General features: G+C 40.2%; 1 protein-coding gene across 1 annotated transcript in view; it reads left to right on the top strand.

Annotated features, from left to right (window-relative positions):
* The window catches only part of BBX (bobby sox homolog (Drosophila)), a 57,945-nt gene that overhangs the window by 11,501 nt on the left and 23,176 nt on the right, over positions 1-23,268 (top strand). Inside the window, exons 4-9 of the mRNA XM_010074143.1 lie at positions 2,523-2,590; positions 7,389-7,469; positions 9,301-9,381; positions 14,611-14,691; positions 20,316-21,234; positions 22,128-22,266. Of these exons, the coding sequence (XP_010072445.1) occupies positions 2,523-2,590; positions 7,389-7,469; positions 9,301-9,381; positions 14,611-14,691; positions 20,316-21,234; positions 22,128-22,266 (1,369 nt within the window). The remainder of the gene's footprint in view (positions 1-2,522; positions 2,591-7,388; positions 7,470-9,300; positions 9,382-14,610; positions 14,692-20,315; positions 21,235-22,127; positions 22,267-23,268) is intronic.

Below are 23,268 nucleotides of genomic sequence, written 5' to 3'. Positions count from 1 at the left end.
TGTGTCAGGCAAAGTGTTTTCAGGAACTGTAGAGAAGAGTTAATGCCATTGAACAGAGCACAGCTCACCTGACATGGTTGTGGTGCTGGTCATTTATGTACAAGAAAGATTAACTCCACCTGGAATAACTGGAGCAGAAAGCTACAGGGATCACTGGGACTGTGGGAGACAGACATACTTGGTGACATCAAGAGATCTTGATTTGCTTAGGCTAGGAAAGGAAGTGGAAGAAGAGCAGGGTGACTCCTGTAAATGCAAAAGAGGGCAATACCATTTAGGGAGAACAGTTATTTAATCTTAAAGATCCAGGCACCAGAAAAAATGTGTACCACCTGGCCCTGAGTAAATTTAAGCTGAAAACTTGAAGAAAGCTCTTAATGCTTAGAAGATTTGGGTTCTGCAACAGCCTTCCAATGAGAATAAAGAAAATAGAAAGCAGCAAGCCAAGCCCTTACTGTTTAATATGAAGCTCAGAAAGATTATGATGGGCCTGGAGATCTCTTCCCATCTCTTTTTCTTCCAAATTAACTGCCTGCTCAGGCATTATCTTTCAAGATATGTGTTCACTTATAACTTCTTAATTGCTCTGATGTCCTCTGGTTTAAAGGACTGAACTGTTTCTTATCAAGTATTTTGATGGCAAAAGTGCTGTGCTGACAGGGTAGCTTCACTTATGAATTGTGTTTAGGTACTTGCTGGCCCTCCCCATTTTCTGTCTCCATTTCTTCAACCACTTCTTGTTACTAAATCATACTCTTTTGATAGTGCCTTGTCTCTTTGTAGAAACTTAATATCTTTTGTTCCCTTTTTTATTTAAAAGTAGAAACTTGTTAAAAAAAAAAAAACAACACAAAAACCAAAACTACAAAAAAATCCCACATATTTTCTACTTGTTTATTATGGTAAAGGAAAAGAATAATTGCAGTTGAACAGTGGGTTTGAAGCCAGATACTGTTTAGACTGTGTTCTTAAGATAATGGGCCACTCTTCTATCCTTGAGATAGTGGATGAACCTGGTTTATTTACATTGCTTTCCTCTGCTTCTGTTTACTGCTGTTTTAAGAGAGTATTGAAATAACTTAGAATGTCAGTGTGAGATGTTGTCTGAGGGAGGACTTCTGGCAGTATCTGTGGTATTGAATTAAACAGCACCAGTGAGTATTCCTGTGAACTGGACCTTGATCATGGGTAGGACTGAATTGTTTGGAGGTTTACAGGTACAGGTTTGGCCCATGTCAGCTGAAAAGCTCAACAAATTCTTCAGCTGCACTCATGAGTGGGAATGGGCCAGGGGGTATCCCAGTGGCCATATTGGATGCAGCTATTTTGCATCCAAATTTTGCATAACAAAATGCAACCAAATGGACAAGGGTAATAGCACCAGTTGGCCTCCATTCCAAGGAGTGGTCCCAGGCACGTGTGATTTATTGTTGTAGAGAGAGTTTTTGTATAGTTTAGTGAAAGGAAATTGGAAAAAGTGAGTGTGCACTTAGTGAAACCCAGGGAAAGTTACTTATTTTTGGTGTCTCATCATTGCTGAAGTTAGTATCTCAGCAATACAGCAAGGACAATGCTTCCCTCTCTCTCATGTTCTGGCTGTTGTGTGAGACATTTGTGCCACAGACTGTCTCCCTCTTAGTATGCGACACTGTTAAATTGGGCCCCTGCATTGCTTCCAATGTACTCCTCCAAAATCCGACAATTAGTCTTCATAATGATGAAGAGTAACCACTGTTCTGAGTGGAAAAGCCACTCCATGAGTAATGCAGTGCCAGTGTTCATTGCTTTCACTTCTTATTGTTGTTTTCTGAGCTCCTGAGGTGAGGGAAGGCTGGAGGCAAGAAGCTGTCAGCATCATATACTTGGAGAAAGAACATTTATATCTCCATTTTACTTTCCTCAATTATATGTTGCATTGGCAGGGCAACAAGTAGGCAGGCAGCTTGCCTGGCCAGTGCTTGTGCTGTTCTGGCACAGAGGATCAAGGGCTTCATGCTTCAGAGCTGTCAGGCTGGAACTCTTCACCACTAAATGCAGCTCTAAATTAAAGCTAAATGAAAATAGAAATTTTACTTCAGAGCTTGATCATGTCATTTTGTTCCATCCTTTTACTTGTTCAGTGGCTAAGGAAGGGAGCCACTGCCTTGGTAGGAGCATCCATTGAGTTATAAACATGTGTGATATTAGAACATCTTTGTGTATATTTATGTATGAGATCATTACAATTGCTGTTTTAAAGATATCCATCTCTGTATTCCGTAAAACCTTTGGCAGTAAAATTGTAAATCCACGCAATGGGGTGTTAAGCACACAAATCCAATTAAATCCTTCAAACAGCTTTGAAAGCCTCTCCCAGAGGGTACAGAAATGGTTATTTGTGATTCTCTTGAACTGCCTTTTATGGCAGCTTGCTTAGAGTGTCTGTGACAAGTAGTCTTCTGGGGGTTTAACACTTTAAATGGTAGGTTCTTTATAAACAAGCAAATGAATAAACTCAAGACTTGGTTTTACTCTTTTAACAGATCCTACACAAATGGGAGGCCTGAGCATGCTGCTTCTAGCAGGAGAACATGCCCTGACTGCACAAGAGGTAAGGAACTCCCGTCTTTCCCTTACTGTGAGCCCTCAGTTTAAAGAGAGCTCTGAAGAGGAATATTTGAGCAGTGGGAAGTGAAATTTAAAATACATCTTAGGTAACCTCCGGTGGGACTGAAGTGTGAGCCCTGTGATATGAGTCTTCTATCCCAAACGTGAATCTAGAGATTGGGCCATGTTTTTATATCAGTTCAATATTAACGCTGGTGACTGAGTACTTGATCAGACCAGGCAAGTCTGCCCCATGAGAGGATACTGTCACAGGTAGAAGGGTTGAAATACAGTGACTGTGTTAACAAACAGGTGGTTTGCAAGCTCTTTTGGGCAAGGATTTCGTGTACTTGTACAGTGCCTCACACAACTGTGGCCTTGGCACTAATAGCAAAATAAATACCTAACAATTTCCCTATAGTCAGTGTCATTATTCTAAAACCATGCAAGTGCATGGTAATCAAAGTATTGCAGTCTACTCCTATTCACCAAGTCTTTATGTCTAAAGAGAAGTTTGTATTTCAGTTGCCATCAATCATTTTGTTTTCACAAAGGAGTCTAGTAAATAAGTGTTCCTACATATCTCCAGTAGTGCAGAGACCTCTGGTCTTTCCTTAGATGGATTATTATTTATGATCTATTTTTTTGGACCGGCTTTGAAAATTGTTCAAAAAGTGGCTTGTATGTTGGATAGAATAGGTAGTGACTGCCATAAATCTCTAGCCTGCAAAGAAGAGCTGTGGAAATGAGGAGGATTTCTTGTTTCTTTCTTTGTTGTTACTGAGGGAAAGAAATGATTAACTATCTATATGTGATACCCCCAAATGCAAACTGTATAGTGCATTTGAGATGGATTGCTCTTGTACTGCCAAGGCTGAGCCAAGACTCCTCAACGCTTTGTGCAACATTTGGAGCAGTGGAAGTCTTTGTGCAGATGCAGGTACTGGCTTTCTGTGCTGCAGCCTGAAAAATAAGAAACACTAGGGTAAGGTTGGCAGAGAAGTGAAAAGAAATTGATTATTTTGTGCTAAAATTAGAATGTTTTGTAGTTTTCAAACTTTGAATCTCTCAGCTTGGAGTTTAAAAACTGTTGGTTTGAGAAGGAAGGTGTATTGTAGTCACATATTTGGTTACATTAAGAGAGGTCTTTGCTGTGACCTTGTGAGGAGAGCTTTCTTGGTTTTGCATGAAAAGTCCCTTAAGTAGTACGATTTCAGATGGCAGTGAAGGAATAAAATCTACATGTGGATTTAGAGACATAGTGATACTTACAAAATTGCCTTGAGGCTTCAGTCTCCATCTTTGTATGTCACTGGTTATGTTCCTATTTTTATATTTTTTTTCAATAGACTACAGAGTTTTTCTTGTGATAACAGAATTCAGTGTTGGTACATGATTGCTTTCCAAGCAGTGTCTGGAGTAACCAAAGCCAGTAGGCAGGAGAAGCTACAGATCCTGCCAGCAGTAACAAAGGACTTGGGATATGCAGTGAGTTTCCACCTGGTTTTGGGTCCTTTAATCAGTTATACAAGACTGTGGTGTGTATATGAGCATATTTTGTTGAACACCTGAGCAGAAACACCAGATGGGTCTGCTCCAGCTGCTGTTGTCATGCCAGGCAAAGCCTGTCCTCACGGCAGGTTTATTAGGAGAAGGCTTGAAGCTGGGTGAGGAGTGCACCTTGCTTGCTCGCTCACCTCCCTCCCTGCACCTCTCCCTGATTTGCCCATCAGGCCCTTTGCTTGCCTTACAGCAGCACCTAGTGGCCTGTCAGTAGATTACTGCCCAGAAATCCTGGAATTTACCAAGTAGTCCAAAACGTGGCTCTTCTGACAGTTTGCCCCTCTTGGTGCTGCCCGGCACATCAGGGTGGCATTAAAGCCTAACATCAGTCAGTGCAGAAGGTGAGCCAGGGGCTGTCCTTCACCTTCATTCGGGGGTGATCTGCTTTAGAGAAGGTTATAGTAACCTGCAGGGAAAGGGAGGCTACGGAGTCATTATCCTTGTGGTTTCCTTCTCTTTGAGAACAAAAGGTTATCTTGCATGCGATGCTGGGTCTGCACAGGGTGGTATTGCCTGGGGTGTAAATCAGCAGTGAAAAGTCTCTCAGTGCAGCTGAGGGTGAGCTGGGAGGAGGAAAGAGAAGAAGAAAGGAGGAGATGTTGAGGATGTTTAATCACAGGAAGGAAATGAGATGTATGCGATGGCACTACTTGTGCATCATTCCCTCTGGTGGTTATTTTAACGCTTTGATCGAATTCAGCCTGGCAGAGAAGTCCTGCCGATAATAAATTTCCCACAAGTCGGGAGCATGTGGGGAGCTGCAGTGTAGAAGAAACAAACTCAGATTAGTGCCTCTCTCAAGCAAAGGCAACAGCATTAGCTTTTTGAAGATAACAGAAATTGATAGGAAAAATATGGTTCTTCTAACTGTGTAATCACCTCTGAGTTATTGGGCACCAGCAATCTGTCCTTTACACCCAAAGCTGTTGGAAACTGGGCTTCACACCTTCCATGGCTTGTGGTTCCTGTACTGCAAGATGAACAAGCTGTGCCTGGCCCTGAGCACCTGGCTGTGGAGGCAATGAGGAGCCTCATCCTCCCTCTCTGCACCCGCCTGAGGAGTGAATGCCTTACAGCGCTGGTGTGGCAGGGGCTGAGCTCTTGGGAGGGTTTCTCTGCTCCAGCACGGTGCTCCTGGGGTGGCGTGGGTCAACGGCTTACAACTTGGAGCTGGTTGGTGCCCTGCCAGCTTGGGCATGTGTTGACACATTCCTGTGGACGTGCCCCTAGATAGGCAGAGGAAGTTGCAAAGCCATTGTCTGTGTTACAGCGGGTGGGCACAGTTCAGGCATGTGTGCGTGGCCTGGCAGCACCTTTCTCAGGAAGCGAGGGGTTTCACATGGCTTCCTCGTTCGCATTGCTTCTTCTGAGCAAAGTAGTGGCCTTTCCTACAGTACATTGAATAGGCTCCACTTCCAAACAAGCTGCTCCAATAGACGCCACAAACTTCAGCTACATAAGGCAGCTGGTCAAACTGCAGAAAATGTAAGTTAAATGGGGAACCAGATCCCAAATTTGGTTATTCCTGAGAAAGTCCCACCAGTGAAGTGGCCTGAAAAAAACAAATGAGCACTCATACATGCAAGCAGCATCCTTATATATTTCACACTAGTGCAGAGGCTCGGACCTTCGGAGATGGGTAATTCAACAGCAGCAAGATGAGTGTGCGTCCCTAGTACAATCTACACCACTGCTGAGACACAGACCTCTTAACCAATACAGAAACACCAGAAAAGCAGTAATAAACATTACCTCTGTGAAAATGGTCACAGAAACCATTGAAAAAGCAAAAGACAGGCATTAAAAGTACATTCTTTGTAACCCTTTGGGTTGGTATACTACCGCAGTACACTGACGAAACATCCTGCTTGGTGTTTAATAAATAAAATGGAAGCATAGATCACAGGAGGCACTGTTACTGCTTGGTTTGATGGCAGGGAAGAAACAAGTTTGACTGTGTACGTAAGCAGATTGTCATGTGATGTAGTTCCCTTTGGCCTGTGGGCTGCTACACTTGGATCTAGTGTTTTTAGGGGAGTATGGGTAGCAGATTCCTGAAACCAAATGCCACTGGTGTGTGCTATTGCAGTGCATAAGCATCTCGGACAAACAGCAGCAGTACAAACAGCACGTGCTGTAAGCCTGGCTGTTCTGTGGTGCTTTGTGCTCACAGGCAATAGGTGCAGTTGCTAGCTAAATCTCATGTGTACAATCACTAAAAAATGCTATTGACATACTTGGTTTGGTAATAATAAAACCCCACACATTTGAATTGAAATGTTTTAAATAGCCTGAAACTTCATGAAAAATTAAAAATTGTAAGGGGGAAGAAAAGTCTGTCCTGTTACTTATCTTTCTGAAATCCTGCAAAGCCTCCTTTTCATTTCCTGTAAGCCATATCACATGCCTTATTTCATAGTAACGGTACTTCATGCTTCTGTAGCAGTTACACATATAAATCTTTTATATTCAAATGTGACATTTAATGAATGTATCATATTGAATAAAATTCCTCTACAGAATTATGCTTGGTTAACATATTTCTGGCTAATAAGAAAAGTATTGCTGAGCTCTGTGTTAGTTCGAATGAGGCTGTTGTTTTTGAACAGTAATTTCTTCATATTTTGATTTCAGAAGTTACGACTCTTTCCTATACTGCTTCTTCTAAGCACCCCTAAATGGATGTTTAGGTACATTATTTGAGCAATTCTAGGTGTGTGGTATCCTTAACTACTAATTTTCCTGCAGTTAGGTGATTGAGGATTATTTTTCTAGTAAATATTTCTGTCACTTAGCAACCCTCAGTGTCTTAAATTTTTTCTTTTTTTAGCTTCTAAGTAATTCTTGTGTTCAGAATGGTAGTACAAATTACAGATACAGCAGTGTTGACAGCATCACCAGTACAAGGTAGTTGTGTGTGTAGCCCAGTATCATCAGTTTGGTATTCTGTTGCGTAGAACTCTGTTGAAAAGTTTGGAATTATAAAAGAAAAAAAAATCCCTGGTATTTTTGTGGTTTTCCCTCTTAGGTGATTCTCAAATGGATTAAAATGGGTGCTAGATTGTGTTTTGACATATAAATTTGATTTAACCTGTTCAGGACTGTGAAATGTTAGATTGCCCATCTTCTCTTAAGCACTGCTTCTTGCTACTGCTGCGTGGTATTTTGTTTTACTCACGGTTGTTCTTAGCTTGAAAGAAGCACTTTAGAGGTGTTACGCTGCACACTCCTTGTTTCAGGTTTCCTCAAGTACTTGCCAATCTGATGCAACTAATTCTACAGAAGCCTGTCAGAAGTCATCATTGTTTCAGTTTGCAGAGGTGAGTTTCTTTAAAAAGGGTTGTCTTCCCCAGTGTCTCCTTTTATGAAGTGTGTGATGTTCACCTGAAAGAGAAATCAGAAATCTTTAGCTAAAATTCATGCTTTTCTTTGTTCCTTCTTTTTGGGTTTGTGGTACTGGATCAGTTATCAGGTAGATAGGTCAGATTTGAAGTGCAGGAGAGTGTGTTTAGGAACATGGTGGAAACCGTGGTACAATAATGGAACTGTGGTTTAAGCAGTAATTTAGAGATGTGTCACTCCTGCACTTAGTTTTAAACCAGAGTCTTACTAACTAAAGTTTTAACATATATATTTGGATGTTACATTATGTCCTCTATTTATTGTGGCTGCTTTAGTCGTTGACTTCGTCTGTAGTTCTGGAATTTCCAAAATTATCTTCTATTATCACCAAATAGCTCTCTGCAGCTATGCTTTAGTTTTCCAATTTTGACAACATGTTTCCAGTTATTGTTAGAAGTGCAACTGTGATGGTGGTATTTTTTTTTTACAAAGTATACACTATTTAATCCAAGTTCTAATGGATTTCATTGACATAAATAACATGACAAGAATGAGGTTGCAAAGAATCCTGGTCCTCTGCAAGCATCACTTGCTTGTTTATATCTTTCCAACTTTTGAAATGGTCATAGTCAAGTGACATATAAATATTTATTTGTATAAATACTGATTTTACAGGATTTTTCATACCTGTCTTCACACCATCTATGAATCTGACTCCCATATCTTTAGCACTCGTTGCTGTGTGCACCTTCATACTCCCCCTAAGCATCATCACTTACAAGGCAGATACATTGCAATCCTAGCACACAGAAAATCAGGGTGGGAGGGGGGGAGTGTTTTGGGATATTTGTTTTTGTTTTAAAATCAACCCACAAGACCTTGAGTTCCAACTCACGTAGTAGTAGGCAGGAATTGTGTTGTGTGCTGCAAAATATGCTCTTGCTTAAGGGGTTGCGGCTGCTGGCTTTTCCTTACCCATCAAAGAAGAACTTCAGTGGGTGCCAGGAAACAAGCTCATCTGCAGCACTTAAAACATGTGGTTTAGAAGTAGCTCACTGATGATCAGTAATTGGAAATGCACGTTAGCTAGTCTTAATTTTCAAGGATGTTAAACAGCCTGTAGTGAGGCTGCACCTAACCAGTGCACGGTAGGTATGTGTGTTAATGGCAGAATAATTGGTACTTGTACCAAGGTCTAGCATTAATCAGAGATGTAATTTGTGACAAAAATAACTGACCCAAGTATAAAATGCAGTTCCCTTGGTGTCTGGAATGGATCTGGTATAGAGATACCTTAAAGTACCTTTAAAGTACCTTTTTCCCTTTTTTTTTTTTTTTTTCCCCTAGATACTTTAAAGTATCTCTTTTAAAGATATGTTAAAGTACCTGTATGTGGTGTGTCCCTGTCCACACTTGGATTTCGTGCTAAGGAGCAATAGGAGTCCTATCAGTACCACCATTCTGCAACCTCGGCTCTTCCACTGATTGGTGAAATACAATGTAGTGTTAAGTTTTTGCTGCTAACCCTCTTTTGATATATCAGTGCAAATAAAAGCCCCTCAAAAAAGTCTTAGCCTGTTCTGTTGATCCTAGAAAAGATTTTCCTTGTGAAAAATAATTCAGGATCACAATTTCGCAGATCACCTATTTACATGTCTCCTGCAAAGCAGATACTGTTCTTTGTGCGGGTGCACTGCGACTCATTTGCGTGCTCTTAAGTACCAGGAGTTTTTCTGTATAATGGATCAGAAATTTAGCACATTGAAGCTGAAGAGTTAGGTAATACAAACATAATTGTTTTCCTGACAGATCTCTTCAAGCACATCACAGCCTGGAGTCCTGGGAGCTGTAAAACAAACTGAGGATTCTGCGTTGTTTCAGTTTGCTGAGGTACAATGTCTGAAATATGGTGGGGGAGGATGGGAGGAAGCAAGGAATCAGTAAGAGTTACCACTGAATGGCTAGAGCACCCTGTCTCTTAAGGGGTTCCCATCGGTAGATGTTTATGTAACAGCATTGCATTAAAAAAAATTGTGGGGGGAATAACCAGTGGTTTGAAGACGTCAGCCAGTTCTACCAGCTGTAGCATGCACAAAAGATACTGGGCTTGTGAACATTACTTGGCCTTTCATGCCAAAGGACCACTGCAGAGGTTTTTTTCCAAGCAGCCTTTTAATTTACATCTAGGAAAAAAAACAAAAGACATTCTGAAATGACAGTATGCACTGCCTATGGAAGAGGCTGCAGCAGTGCAAAATGGCAACTGCCCTACAGGCAGGAATCCTTTGGAAAACAAATTTGCAGGTCAAAGGAAGCTTATGGCAACAGCTACAAGGATATGTACGAAGGACAGGTGGTGACTTATAAAGCCTATAAATTACCCATAAGTATGTAAGCTATCCTTCTTTCTCCACATATTGAAAGATTAGGAGTTCTTAGGGATTGCTTTTAAGAATTTCTTCTCCTGTGTGCCTCTATGAACTGACGTATGTATTCCATACATATATATACTCTTCTTGCCCATTTGGGGGAGTCTGGTACTGCTTGCAGAATCGATTACTCTAAAGGTATATTCAGGATGTGTCTGAAAAGACTGGGATTGGAGCTGTTGCTTTCGTGGAGGAGCCTAATGGGATGAAAAAATCCTTTTCATTATTCTGTGTGCTTACAGAGGTTTCACTACATACAAGACACTACTTTCTGTTAAATGTTAAGTTAATTGTGTTTTTTAGCTTGGCTAGGATGGGCCTTTATGTATTTCTTAGGAGGTCCAATAAAGAAAAAGCAGTTTACTGATTGAGGTGCCATAAAATACCTGACTACAAAACACCCCTATAAAAGATACAATAGAGTTAATGTGTCTAATTATGAAGGTGCTTGCATGTGTACTACTTTTTTTTTAAAGTGACAGGTTAATTTGAAACGTTCTTTTGAGAAAATTGGTGGAATTGAGCAGGATGAAGCTGTGTGCTGAAGCCAACCTTTTAAACCAAGTAAAAGATATAAGCTGGAGAACATTTCGTATGATTTTTTTTGCAAAACACTTCACAAGTGAATCTGCTAACTTAGTTTCAAAAATCTTGGCCATCTTACATTTTAAACAATTTCAGATGTCTACAGAGTTGAATAGGGTATGAATTGCTTTTAGTATAGCATTTCCAAATTGTCGTGTAAAACCTAATTTAGCCATACTTCTCAGTTTCACAGAACCTAAAATAATTTCCTCTCCTAATTGAAAAAACAACAAAATGACAAACCTGAAAATTGTCGTACAGTTGTGACCATCCATGGAGTTGCGTACCACTATGCTGAGCCAGCTCAGTTGGCACGCTGGAGTGCATGTATGAATCAACAAATGTTAGGTAGAAGAGGTGCTTAGAAAGTTAATTAGAAACTGGAGAGGACAGTTTTAAAGTCAGGGTTAATCTCTTTTTCTTGTAAAATTATTACAATGTGTGTGCAGTCTGGAGGGGGTTGTATCTTTTTCATTGGTTTTTTTTAGTGTCTGGAGATAAGGGATAGAACTCTGGGGGGAAAAAAAAAAAAAAAAAAACCAAAAAAACCAAGCCCCTTGTTGGCCATGGTTATTTCTCCTGTGTTTTACTGTTGTCATGGAACCTTAATGGCAGTGCCGAACATCATGTTTTATCTATAGCAATAGAAATTTTTTTTTAAGATTGCAGCCTTATTTAATTTAGGTTGTTCCAGGGGAAAGTATTGAGCATTCTACAGAACCTCTTTAAGCTTTCTCCCCCTGCTATTAAAGCTCCTTGTGCTTTTTCAAATTAAAGGGCTTTCATTTGCACAGGGTGTCTTTGTCAAGTCTGGCAAAAATCCCGTTCCTTACTGTGCCACTTCTTACTGGGTCCTGTCTATATGAACGCATTACTGCATTTAGTAAGTTAAATTATGGTAAGCAATTTGCAGTAGGCTGCTGTCAGCAACATAACAGGGCTACAAAAGAAAAGAGAGAGGGAGAGAAACTAGTTATTTAGCCAATAGCCAAGTAGACCTGTGAAGAAATGTGAATTGTGCTCTGGTCTGATGTGCCTGGAGACTTTTGGCAACCATCCCAGATGAGTTTGGGTTCTGGCTGGGTGTTCTTCATATGTTCCCTTTCTCTTTGCCGCCTTTGCGGCAGAGGGTATAAGAGTGCCTCTTTGTGAAGTCTGCGATCCCATTGAGTAGATTTGTCATTTAAAATGTACACCTTTACCCCAGGAGTACAAGTCCCCTGTCACTCAGAAACAGCTTGGTATATGTACATGTAGCGTGGGATTCTTTCTTCTTTACAGCCTCAGTTAGCCTTTCATCTGGTTGGCTGTCCCAAGTGCTATAGTCTTCAGTTAAAGCTGTTGAGGATATGGCTAATGAGGCCTGCCCGGTGACTTGCCACAATAGATAATGAAAATCCCAAGAGTAGGACTTCATTGGGTCCTGCGGGTATGCAGGCAAGCACCTTTGAGGTCTTCAAAGATGATGTGACATCCTCATAAGAGGTTTTTTTTTTGAAGTTTGGAGTGTTGCCAAGTTATCTTCTTGGCTTTCTCATTCTGCTCTTATCTTGGAAATACTTGGCCCTACTTTTGTCCTTTTCATTTGTACCTTTATAGAAAGCCGTTATATAAGGCAGTGATGTCTGAGCAGCGGGCTGTGTTCCTTAGCGTGGTGGCTGTTTGCAAGCCGTCTGCTCACATGGGCTGCTTGCTGTCATCCTCCCTGCCATGTGAGGGAAGCACAGCAGATGGGACCCCTTGCTCTCTTGGTCCTACTGGATGTGTGTTTGGCAAATGCGAACAGATGGTGATGACTGCTTTATAGAGAAGAAACACAAGTACCTCTTAGATTTACTTAGCCAAACTCTCGTCTGTTTATTAGAGAAAGAAAATGCTTCTTCAAAGTGGAAGCCATAAAATTACTAGTTTACTCATCTTAAAACTAAAACGAAGCCAAAAACCACAAACTCTTCACTTTCAGCTGCTTTTCTGAATTTTTCTCTAGGTGATTTAGTAAAAAAAAACAGTCAGATGCAGAATCCAACAAGGTGAAATTTTCTTTGCTATTCCAGCAGGTTGGTCTCATTTAAAAAGAATGCGTGCTTGAGGGTGATTTTGTCCCTGCTGTATTTTCACACACTCACTTTGAGTGGGCTTACAGGCAATCCTTTCTGTTTATTTCTGTGCTGAACAGAAGGTTTGAATTCAGAACTTTTAGTCAAAATGCCTTGAAACTGGGAGTGTGAGAGCTAGTCAGTATCTCCTCTTCCATCCTTCCCTTAGGTAAAGCTGTAATCTTCCCAGGTAAAGCCATTACATAAAATAGATTAATTAGTTGCTGTTTGTCTGTGTACTGAAATTATTAAATGTCTTTGTTGAAGTGAAATGCCTCTTCTAGGAGGGAAATGAAAAAGTGGTACCATGGCACATGCTTCTTAGGCAAGCTAGAATGTAATATAGTAGCTAAAATGCTGAGAAACATCGTAATAAAAGATAGTAAGTTGTAAGTTGATCCTAATGATCCACAAGTTAAACCTCTACATAAGAAGTGGCTATTTGTGGTTGTAGTACTGCAGGTTCTAATTATTCTAAATAAAACTGGAAGATGGTGTTAAGACAGGGAATGAGATCTGTAATCTCCCTGATTGCTGAATGATCAGTTATACTTCTGATGTTTGGCCAGTAACTTTGTCAGAAAGAGTTCTAAGTTTGTCTCTTGCCCTTGTTTTCTTCAGTATGAGAATTTTTTTTGCTGAAGTGAAATGTTGGCTTCCTTTCTTTCTATTAGTACTGCAAGGTTTTTGCTTGCATTTTGTTAGGAGCACCCGTTCTATTGTCAGAAAGAAATTCTTTACTCTTTCCTCATATTGTACATCAAGAGGCAAGATATGCAAGCATGTTCTTGAGTTATACTTCAGAGTGTGGGTGTTTTTCGGTCCCTTTTCTGCCGTTCACACAGCACTGAAAAAATCATTAAGAGCTGAGAATTTATTATGGTAGAAAGATAAAAAGTTGATGCCCTCTTCCTGCAAACTGCAATGTACAAGGTCACTTACTCCAGTGAGTTCCTGAGGAGGTTCACTGAACTGTCTCAAATCAAAACTAGGATTTTGAATTATTTTAGTTTAATATTGAAAATTATTATTAATGCACATTCAAGTATTATTCACTGTATTTTAAATAGCTTGCAATAAAATTTATGTTCTGGATTTGGGGGAGGGTTGTAATGAATCTTATCAATTGAAAAGTAAACTCTTCAAATGATCTAGTTCAAAAGAAATACATTAGGTATAAAGAGAAAGGCTAAGCTGGTAATTTTTGCATCTGAAAGATCGTGTTCATAAGCTTGATTTTTTTTTTATGAGGCAGATGCCGTGGAAACACTGGTGGTCTTGTCCTTAATCTTAGGGCTTTTCAAAGCTTCCAGGTCAAATACTACCATGTAATGCCATGCTAAAAAAAGATAAAAAAGGAGAAATAATGGTTAATTCTTGCATTGGTGAACTCATAATGCCACACTTGGAAGCGAGTCAGAAAAAATTTGGCTGCAAAAGCAGTTTCCTGAAGTGCAGTGGTAGTTATTTACTCAGTGCTGGTGCTGGCACACCAACATCTATTTACAAGGCTAGAATTGATCTCCAGACATAAGGTCTTAGTTCTTTTTTCTAACTAAAGAAAGTGAAACAAGCAGTGCCTGTGAGGACATATGGTCCTCTTCTGTATCTAACCAAGTGGGAAATACTGCCCAGGTTTCCCAGGAGAATTCTATTTAACCTCGATTGCCACACTTCATGTTTTCAAGGAACACGTATGTCATGTTCACTTAGTCACGTAAAGCACATGGCGTGGTAGGATATTAGCTGTGAACAATATGAACGTGGAAGAAGATCCATGAGCCTAATCTAAGGAAGAAATTCCATATTTGCTTGTATCATGCTGACTTCTAAATGCCTGTTAAGTTTCTTGGGTGGGATTGCCTATCTGAAGTAGGGCCTTCTGCCAGAAGGATCTAATAGTAACTGATTTAACTAAGTCCTTAATTTTTTCATTCTGTTTCTCCCTTCCTTTCTGTCTTTCCTGTGTGCCACTGAAATATTCTCTCCTTTGTTTATTTAAAACCTAGATCTCATCAAATACTTCCCAGTTGTCAACTCCTGAGCCAGCAAAGCACTGTGGGAAGTCGGCACTCTTCCAGTTGGCAGAGGTAACGTTATACCCATTAGCATCACAAGGGGAAGCTGTGTGTATCTTTCCCCCCAAAAAGTATGAATTGTGTAAGGTTTGCTCTAGTATAAAATTGAGTATTTCCAGAAACATAAATTAGTCAATAATGGAATAACAAGAGAATTAGGCAATGGCAATGACCCCAGGGACCTAGCTTTTCTTTATACGCTTGTTAATGTGCAGAGTTTCTTGGCGACCACACAGAAAAAGTTATGCTGCTTCTTAGAAAAATTAGCCTTGTAACTATAATAAAAGCAATGCTCGGGACAATAGCAAAGACAAGAGACAATAGCATTGTTCCTAATGAGGAGTTGGATACCAGGATTCAAAAAGTAAAGCTTTGGTTATAAGGACTGGAAGGTGCATTGCTGAATTGGGGATCAAGAACAAGAAAAGAAATGTAGACTTTGAGATCATCAGGAATCTGTATGAAGAGTTGGAAGTTGAAGCAGTGTATGAACTTCTGAAATTGGTAGCTGTCAGAAGTAATCAAAAAATACTAGGTCAGGTTTCCCAACAGTCCTAGAAATTCTCGAGTCTTAAATATAACCTTGTTGAGGTCTCCTCCTTGGTATGAATGAAGCACTGAAAAACCTTTGAGGCTTGATATGCAAATACTATTCTTCTTGATGATTGAAAGATGAAGATACATGCTATATTCCAAGTAAATAAAGGAGGATGCTAGCCTTACTTGGACACTTTTTTTTTTTTTTTTTTTTTCCCCTCCAAAATTGCATCCTGTTTTAGTGAGGAAAATGATTCTCTGGATCCCATCTAGTAGCATCCAGCCATATATTCTTGCTGGTGAGGTTAATCCCTCTCAGGGAAAAAAAAAGACAGATTGGAAGCACTGAAATAAAAGTATTTAATGCCTTGTTCCATGGATAGTAATGCTACTACCTGACTTTATAGGAACTTAGATGAGTGTAAGAAAACCTGCCTTACCCCGTAGGCAGTCCCTGGCAGTAGTAGAGTTTGTGTGTGTGCTGCGTTGTCAGCAGTACCTGTGTAAGGGTGATTACACCTGACTGTGATCAGTGATCCATAAAGGAATTTGACTGTTGCAGCCCTGGGACAGCAGAAAGGCTGGTAATATTTAGTCAGGAACACCAGAAGGTTCTGAGGTGTTCTCTTATGGGACAGCAGCACACTTGGACTAGTACCATTCTGAAGTAAAGCTGTTGCGGAGTGCAGCCTGACTTGGGGAAGTCTGTGTTAAAAGTTGTGATGTGACTGCGAAGCTTGTGAAGCCCTAATCTGGGGGAAGAACAAGCGTTTGTCCACAGGAGTGCAGAGTTCATATTGCAGTTGGTGGAAAAAGTGAAGCTAAGTTTGACAGTGTGACGTTTGCATGTTGGACAGGTTTCTGTGATCTCTCAGTGATTGCTCTAATGGATTCCTACAAGCATAAGTTAATATACAAAACAAATGTTAAAGGCTCTGATTCAAACTGAGAAAAGCGTGGCAGATGTGCTAAGCACATCCTCCTTGTCCCTAGCTCTTGTAGGACATCAGTGCTATTGATTCTTAGCCCCCTTGGCCTCCATTTTTGGAGATCTCTATAATGTTGGATTGTAATTGGATAAATAAATGTGAGTGATTTAGCTTAAGTTTTCAAATAGAAGTTCAGGACCTGGTTTGGAGCATCCCAAATAAACTGTGTTCGTGATCACCTTGAGGTTGTCTTATATTTGCAAGTTCCCTTGGTAAGATATCTGTGCCATGACGCTGTAACTCCCAACCGCAGATGCTGTACATTGTAGGGGACCGGGCAGGGGTCTGGCCATGGGAGCCTGTCTGCTTCAGCACACCACACTGCACTGCTCCTCCTTTGTCTCTCTGCTATGTAGATTAACAAATTTTATCTTCTCCCTTCCCTATGCCTTCCTTTTTGATATTTCACCGTATTTCACAGATGGTGATAAAATAAAATGCAGAAGTGGGTTAAATTATTTTCTAAAAAATTCAGAGAATTTCTAAGTTTCTAAAAATGGTTGGAGCAGCCGCCCTGCAGTCTGAAGCCTGGGATGCTGTTGCTGATCTGCTCTGCTGAGTCTCTCACTGTGCCTAAATGCATGCTTTGTCTTTAGCCTTCAGTGCAGAGGCGTGAGAGTAAAGGGAGGCAGTGGTGAGGGTGTGCGTCACCTCCAAAAGACAAGGAGGCCACTTCTGCCACAGAATGCTAGCAGTGCTAACAGCCCTTGGCTGTAAGCCATGTTTGGAGACTTGAGCTATAGTGGTCAGAGCTTGGGAGATGCTGTGAAGAGCTGCAGCTCCCAGGAGACATAGAGATAGCATTGTTGACCTTTTTTGTTTATTTCCTTTACAGCAATGATGGGTTGATTCCTGCAGAATCAACTTTGTGGGCCCATGTTGGTTGAGAACAATGAAAACTGAGTTTGCAGGCTATAGGGAGGGCGAGCTAAAAAAGCTGTAAACAGTTTAGTTTCACAGTCCCTAGAACTCCACCTCTTTCTAAGGAAGCAAGTATAAGAAACCTGCAAGCCTGATCGGAGACTATGGGATACGTCCTTAAAAGCAGAACATTTTTTCCTTCGTGCTAATGGCTATTCCTGGGACTGATGCTTTTAATTTGTTTAGAAAAAGATGATTTCTTTGCACCTAGCTCAAAATTGGTACAAAGTACTCTGTAAAACATTGAAGAGGATCATGGCCTGATACAGGAGAAAGATTCTGGAGAATAATCAGCTACCTGCTTGCCAGACAGCCTGCTGTACTCTGAGGAGTAGTAAAGTTCACCAAAGGCTTAAGGGCTTCTGCTTGCTTCACTTTGGTTTCATGGCATCTCTTTTATGAGTCCTATAGAGCACTAACAGGCAATGCCAAAGCCTGACAGGAGTAACCTCCTGAAGCTATGACAATGAAATGATTTTGCAATTAAATGTCCAACTAAGCCTTCAGAAACAGCACCATCTGGGTTGCATGCTGCTGTAGATTGGTGCTTAGCTGCTGGAGTCTGTTCATGTGTGAGAGAGCATGTGCTGCGATTCATCCTACTCTTCAAGTCCTGACCAGAAGATCCCCAAATCTGAAAATACCTTGTAGTGTCTAGTTGTGTTATCCACCAGAGCAATGGTGGAACAGGGTTTTATTTATAACAGCATACACAAGTCTGCAGTTCTTTTTCAACATATAGTCTTATGAATGAATTTTGGGAAGACAATCTGTTCAAAAGCTGCATGGTAAACATAAAAGAATTGTGCTGGTAAAATAATGTTGGTGTTTTTTTTTTCTCCCTCTCTGTTTTTTCTTTAGATTTCTTCAACTACATCCCATTCAGGTCCTTCTGATTTAACAAAACAGTGTGGAACATCAGCATTATTTCAGCTGGCAGAGGTAATATTAAAACACTGGTGGGTAATTACCACGGGTGCAGTGGGGTGGAGAAGTTAATGATGTTGATTGCTGAAGTCTGGAAGACAGAACAGTGCTACAGTTATAATTACACTTTTGCCTATAGGAGCATAAATTATCGTGGCTTGGGTGCCACAAGTCACGATTTCCCCAGACTAGCCATCAACTTAGAGGTTTCTAAGAGTCTGTGCTGCAGCTGAGAAAAAGTGTCAGTCAGTGGTGGCAAAGATCCTTTTCAATCACCGCTGAAATTGTTTCAGTTCCCTGTTTTAGGGTTTCAGGTTCTGACTGTTTGGTTTGGCCAGGGGACAGAAGGAGTTCAGAGAGAGGGCTGGGTAAGTCTGTTACTCGGATTAGGGCATTGCCATTACAAATTCCTGTTAAAGGTCAGTAGTTGCTTTTGTTTATTTTTGCTTTTCATGCCTGCTGTTTTTTAAAGTGGGGAAAAAATGCGTCAATAATTTCTGTAGAAACTCTGGTTTGATACTGTCAGCAGATCTTCTTTCTGGGAACAGTTAAAACCAATGGCCTCTTATTGAAATGTTGTATTTCTTCTAATTTTTTTTAAGCTTTTCCAGTCTTAAAGACTATGAATTGCAAGTTTATTTAGAGCTCACAAAACAGAAGTTGGTTTTTTGTAGCCATTTCTGTAGCCCTCTGTGCTATTGGCTACTGGAGATGAAGGTAAAGAAAAAAATAAGTCCATTGGTGAGAGGTGTGTGTGTTGAATTGGCAAAATATTATTACTGTCCAATGAGTTACATTTTAAATATTTGTCTTGAGCTTTTGAAAGTCACAGGCTGTATTTACACTGCAGTGCAGTAAAAAAGTCACAGAAGTACCTTGGTACCAAGAACCCTCCTGAGCATAGTTGTGGGGTTCTCCTCTGCGTAATTTAAGCTGCTTCCTAATAGTCACTGAGCTGCTCAAGCTCCAGTGTTTCCAGTGATCAACCTAGCTTGACCTGAACAGGCCAGGAGTTTCTTCCCTGTGCAGCAAGGACATCAGAAACTTACCACAAAGTGTTCTATCATTAGTGTTATGCTCATACATATATTGGTATAAGAGATATTTTTAGTTTACAAGGAAAAAATGCCTTGCTGATTTGAGAAATCTAAAATTGAGCTAAAGAGAACCCAGTGATCTGGAGGGGTACATCCCTACTGACCACATGGGCCATGGGCTGAAGCTGTGGGATAGGGAAACTCCTGATGTCTGGTTCAAAGCAAGCTTCTTCCATCTGGTTTTGTTCCTCGTGGCTGTTTGGTTCACATTTGTTTTAAAAGAACAATAACACTGGGAATGCAGCTCAGGGGCTATGAGAAGGAGAACAAGAACAAAAATAGCGTGTCTTCCCAAGGGCAGCTGCTTGGTGCTATGAAGTGTTCTACCCTCTGTAGCAGTGTCAGCGTAACTTACAGGTGGTCCAAAACCAAGAGGATCTCCCAAGTCAACGCTGCAGGAACATGGCAGTTCAAGACCTTGTTACAGCTCTTTTTTTTTTTTTTTTTTTTTTTTTTTTTTTTTTTTTTTTTTTTTTTGTAATATCACTGTTCTTTAGACAGTTTGAGGTTTTTGGATTCCATTAATGTTATCTCCAGCAGGAGATAACCATGGCAACCACTGCTGCTTTGCAGTTCTTTGCAAAATAAGTCTGTGACATGAGAAGAAAGATTTGGAAGGCTTTTTTAGTACCTTCCAAATTATTTTGCACATTCATGTAAAAGAAAATTGTTACTGGGATTCTATTAACTCCCCCCCTCCAGGGCCATTTCGAAAATGGAGGAGAGAATTGTATATAGGAACATTTGGGAGTTGAAGCACGTATGGGTGTGAGATTTGAAGTAACTTGTCTATAGCAATAGTGAGTATACAGTGATACTGTATTGTTTGTTACATTTGGGATATTCTGAAAATCAATCTAGCAGTGGGTTTCCAGGTTATGTAAAAAGCACTTAAAGGATCATAGAAACACCACTGAGACCAGTTGGAGTCTTTTTCTAGTAGAGCGGTAGAACCTGCCAGCCTTATTCTAGCACTTGGCCATCATCACGTAACATCAGTTTCAGCAGGGCTTCAGCATAGTTTTTTAGTATTGTCCTTTAGCATAGTTTGGTTTCCTGAAGGAAGATGGCAGAGAGATTCTCTGGGTAACGCGTCTGTTAATATAGGTAAGTAATGTTAACTGTTGATGTTTGTTTCATGGGACTATTTTGAAATATGTTTTAGATGTGCCTTGCTTCAGAAGGAGTAAAAGTGAAAGAACCTGGGAAGACAAAAGTGGAAGCACTGGAAGATGTAGGAAGGGAAGTTACAGAGGAAATGGATGTAGAAGAACTGGAGAAAACAACAATAAAAGATTCCTGTAAAGGAAAAGTAGAACAATCAGAAATGGAGAATATGCAAAACCAGGATGAGACAAAAGCTGAGGAATCAGAAACTGCAAAATGCAGAGATTTTACTAGTCTTGCAATGGAGAGCAGTCCTTTTGTGAGAAATTATAACACAAAGGATCATATGTGCTGTTCTCCAGAGCTTTCAATGGCTGACATGAATATCCTCGGGCTAAAGCCAGAAAAGATAAAGAAGAAAAAGAAAAAAAATAAGTTGGACCGGCACACGAATGAAAAATCCACCCCCAAGAAACCTTGTAAAAAGAGGCAGTCCTCCGAGTCGGACATTGAAAGTGTAATGTATACAATTGAAGCTGTTGCAAAGGGGGACTGGGGTGCTGAGAGACTCATGGAAACTCCCCGCAAAAAACCCCGCCCTGTCTCAAATGTGAAGGGAAGTGTGTTGGATACAAAATCACCAAAGAAAAAAGTGAAATCGAAAGAGAAGAAGACATCAAAGGAGAAACCCCCAGAGACCACCAAAGAATCAAAGCCTCCTGATTTCCTTAGTATTGCAGCCAGCAAGGAAGTACCCTGTGAGGCTTCTGATAACATTAAAGTGGAACCACTGACCCCAACAGAGGAGGTGGTACCCCAGAGCTTACCAGGACAGGTCAAAACTGAGGACAGTGACTGTGTAAAAAAGATAGAAACCTGTGGCTCCAGGAAATCTGAGAGATCTTGCAAAGGTGCTCTTTATAAAACTCTGGTGTCAGAGGGCATGCTCACATCTCTGCGTGCAAACGTGGACAGAGGTGGGTGGCTTTGAGTCTTCCGTTTACAGAGTGAACTGCAAAAGCCTGCCTGGAGTGGGAGGAAAAACAAAAGTCTTTGTTTAAGTGGAGTTGGAGCAGTGTGTGATGGGAATGCTGTGTCTGGTCACCTGAGATGCTAGGGGAAGGTGGAGAGGACAAACTCCATGGCCCAGGGCAGGTCTTCTGGAGTCCTGCTGTCTGTGTTCATGTTTAACCTCACAAGCTCTTAACCTCTCCCTTTTTTTTTCTTTCACGATCTGAGATTTAGCTTTTTGACCAAAGGCTTTGTCAGTTAATTTGTCAGCCTGCTGATATATGTATGCAGGACTTGTGTTGTATATAACCCTGAACAATTAGCTTGTTTCTATATAAACAACTCTTGTGGTTGCGAGCATAATTCTCAGTCCTACAAGAGGCAAATGTGTTCTGCTTTTGCTTTGGTTGTTAGTTTTGCTGTAGGCGATGAGCAAGTATCATTTACCTTGTGGAAAGATAAATTTGAGATCATTTCTGGAAGCTTTCAGTGAGATGTCTTGGAGTGTATTTTTCGGGTTAGTAGATTTGTATGTGTGATTAGAACAGTCAGAAAAGAAGAAGATGATTGTAATTTAGGCAAGTTTATTACTGTAAATCTCCTCATATCTCTCTTCCTTAATGCCTCAAGAGATCCTGACTGTAGAGGTAGTATAAAAAAAATGGGCGGGGGGGAGGATATAGTTGCCAGTATCATCGTTATCCAGTCTAAAATAAATAAAATAAGTAAATGTTTTGTAACTCCATCAAGAAGGTCAAACATCATAAATTGCAGTACTGAATCTGAAGTTCCCTCTGAGCCTGCTTTGTTTCAGCACGTTTTTCTAAAGATGAGAAAAAATTTTCTGCCTTCATTCCAGGAAAAAGAAGCTCAGGAAAAGGCAACTCCTCAGATCATGAAGGATGCTGGAATGAAGAAAGTTGGGCTTTTTCCCAAAGTGGGACAAGTGGGAACAAAAAACTGAAAAGGCCTAAGCCAAAGGAAGAGTTTGTTTTCGGGTAAGTTACAGCTTAACACTGTTCAAAATTTTAGTTAAGTCAGCCTGGTAACTTAAGAGTGAATCCTCCCCATTGCAGCTAGTGAACTCCATCCAACACCCAAATAATCACAATTGGACAGAATTTCTGAAAATTACAAACCCCACTGGACTAAGTCATGCTGTAGATACCTGTTGTTTATATACCAAGGTTAATTCCTTTGAGATCTTCCCTGGTTTACACTACTGTAAACAGATTTGAATGACATTTGCTCACTTTAAAAAGAAATGCACAATATTTACCCTCTCAAGAGATGATGAAGAGGGTTGCTTACATTTTCAGAGCACTTTGTAAGCAATATTTAAAGTTCTCTCTAGGTGTTCAAGCATCATAAAAACATTTAGACTAGAAAGAATAGATCTCTTTGACTGCTTGGAGAGATTGCTTACAGAGGAAGAGTAAACAGTGTTCTAATATTGGCAAATAATTATGATAAATATATCAGTTTTCCATTGTAGAGACAAGATATTTAAACTGTTCATATACACTGTGAAGAAACTAAATATATCAGAAGAATAATTAATGATTACAAATGCGTTAAAATTTAGCAAGGCCACACAGAATTACTTGTCTAGTATATGAATAACAATTCTTGTCAGAGTATTACAGATTTATTTAACTGCAGGCATAGTTGTTAAATCTGTTTAGCCATTCATACGTATTTGCAAATTCCTGAAGACTTCCAATTATCAGAATTCAGAGTGTGAAAATGAATTAAAAAGGAATAGATTTTCCACACTTCATGCTTAAAATTCTAATGTGTTTCTTTTGTGCAGGCTTGCGATAGCCTTTTTTATAACTTATTCTGTGTGAAATTTAGCTGCAGCTCACCTTACAGCAGATATATTAAATTGATGAAAATCTCCAAGTCTTGTTTGCTTGGAATAGTCAAGAAAAATTAATGGAATGCTTCTTGTATTTTCAGTGCAATGTATATAAGTTTTGTAAATATTTTTAAATTTA

Source organism: Pterocles gutturalis, unplaced genomic scaffold (assembly GCF_000699245.1).
Source record: "Pterocles gutturalis isolate BGI_N339 unplaced genomic scaffold, ASM69924v1 scaffold7787, whole genome shotgun sequence".
Classification (NCBI taxonomy): Eukaryota; Metazoa; Chordata; class Aves; order Pterocliformes; family Pteroclidae; genus Pterocles; species Pterocles gutturalis.
Note: the sequence above shows the minus strand (reverse complement) of the source record. Positions and strands in the feature narration are given on the sequence as shown.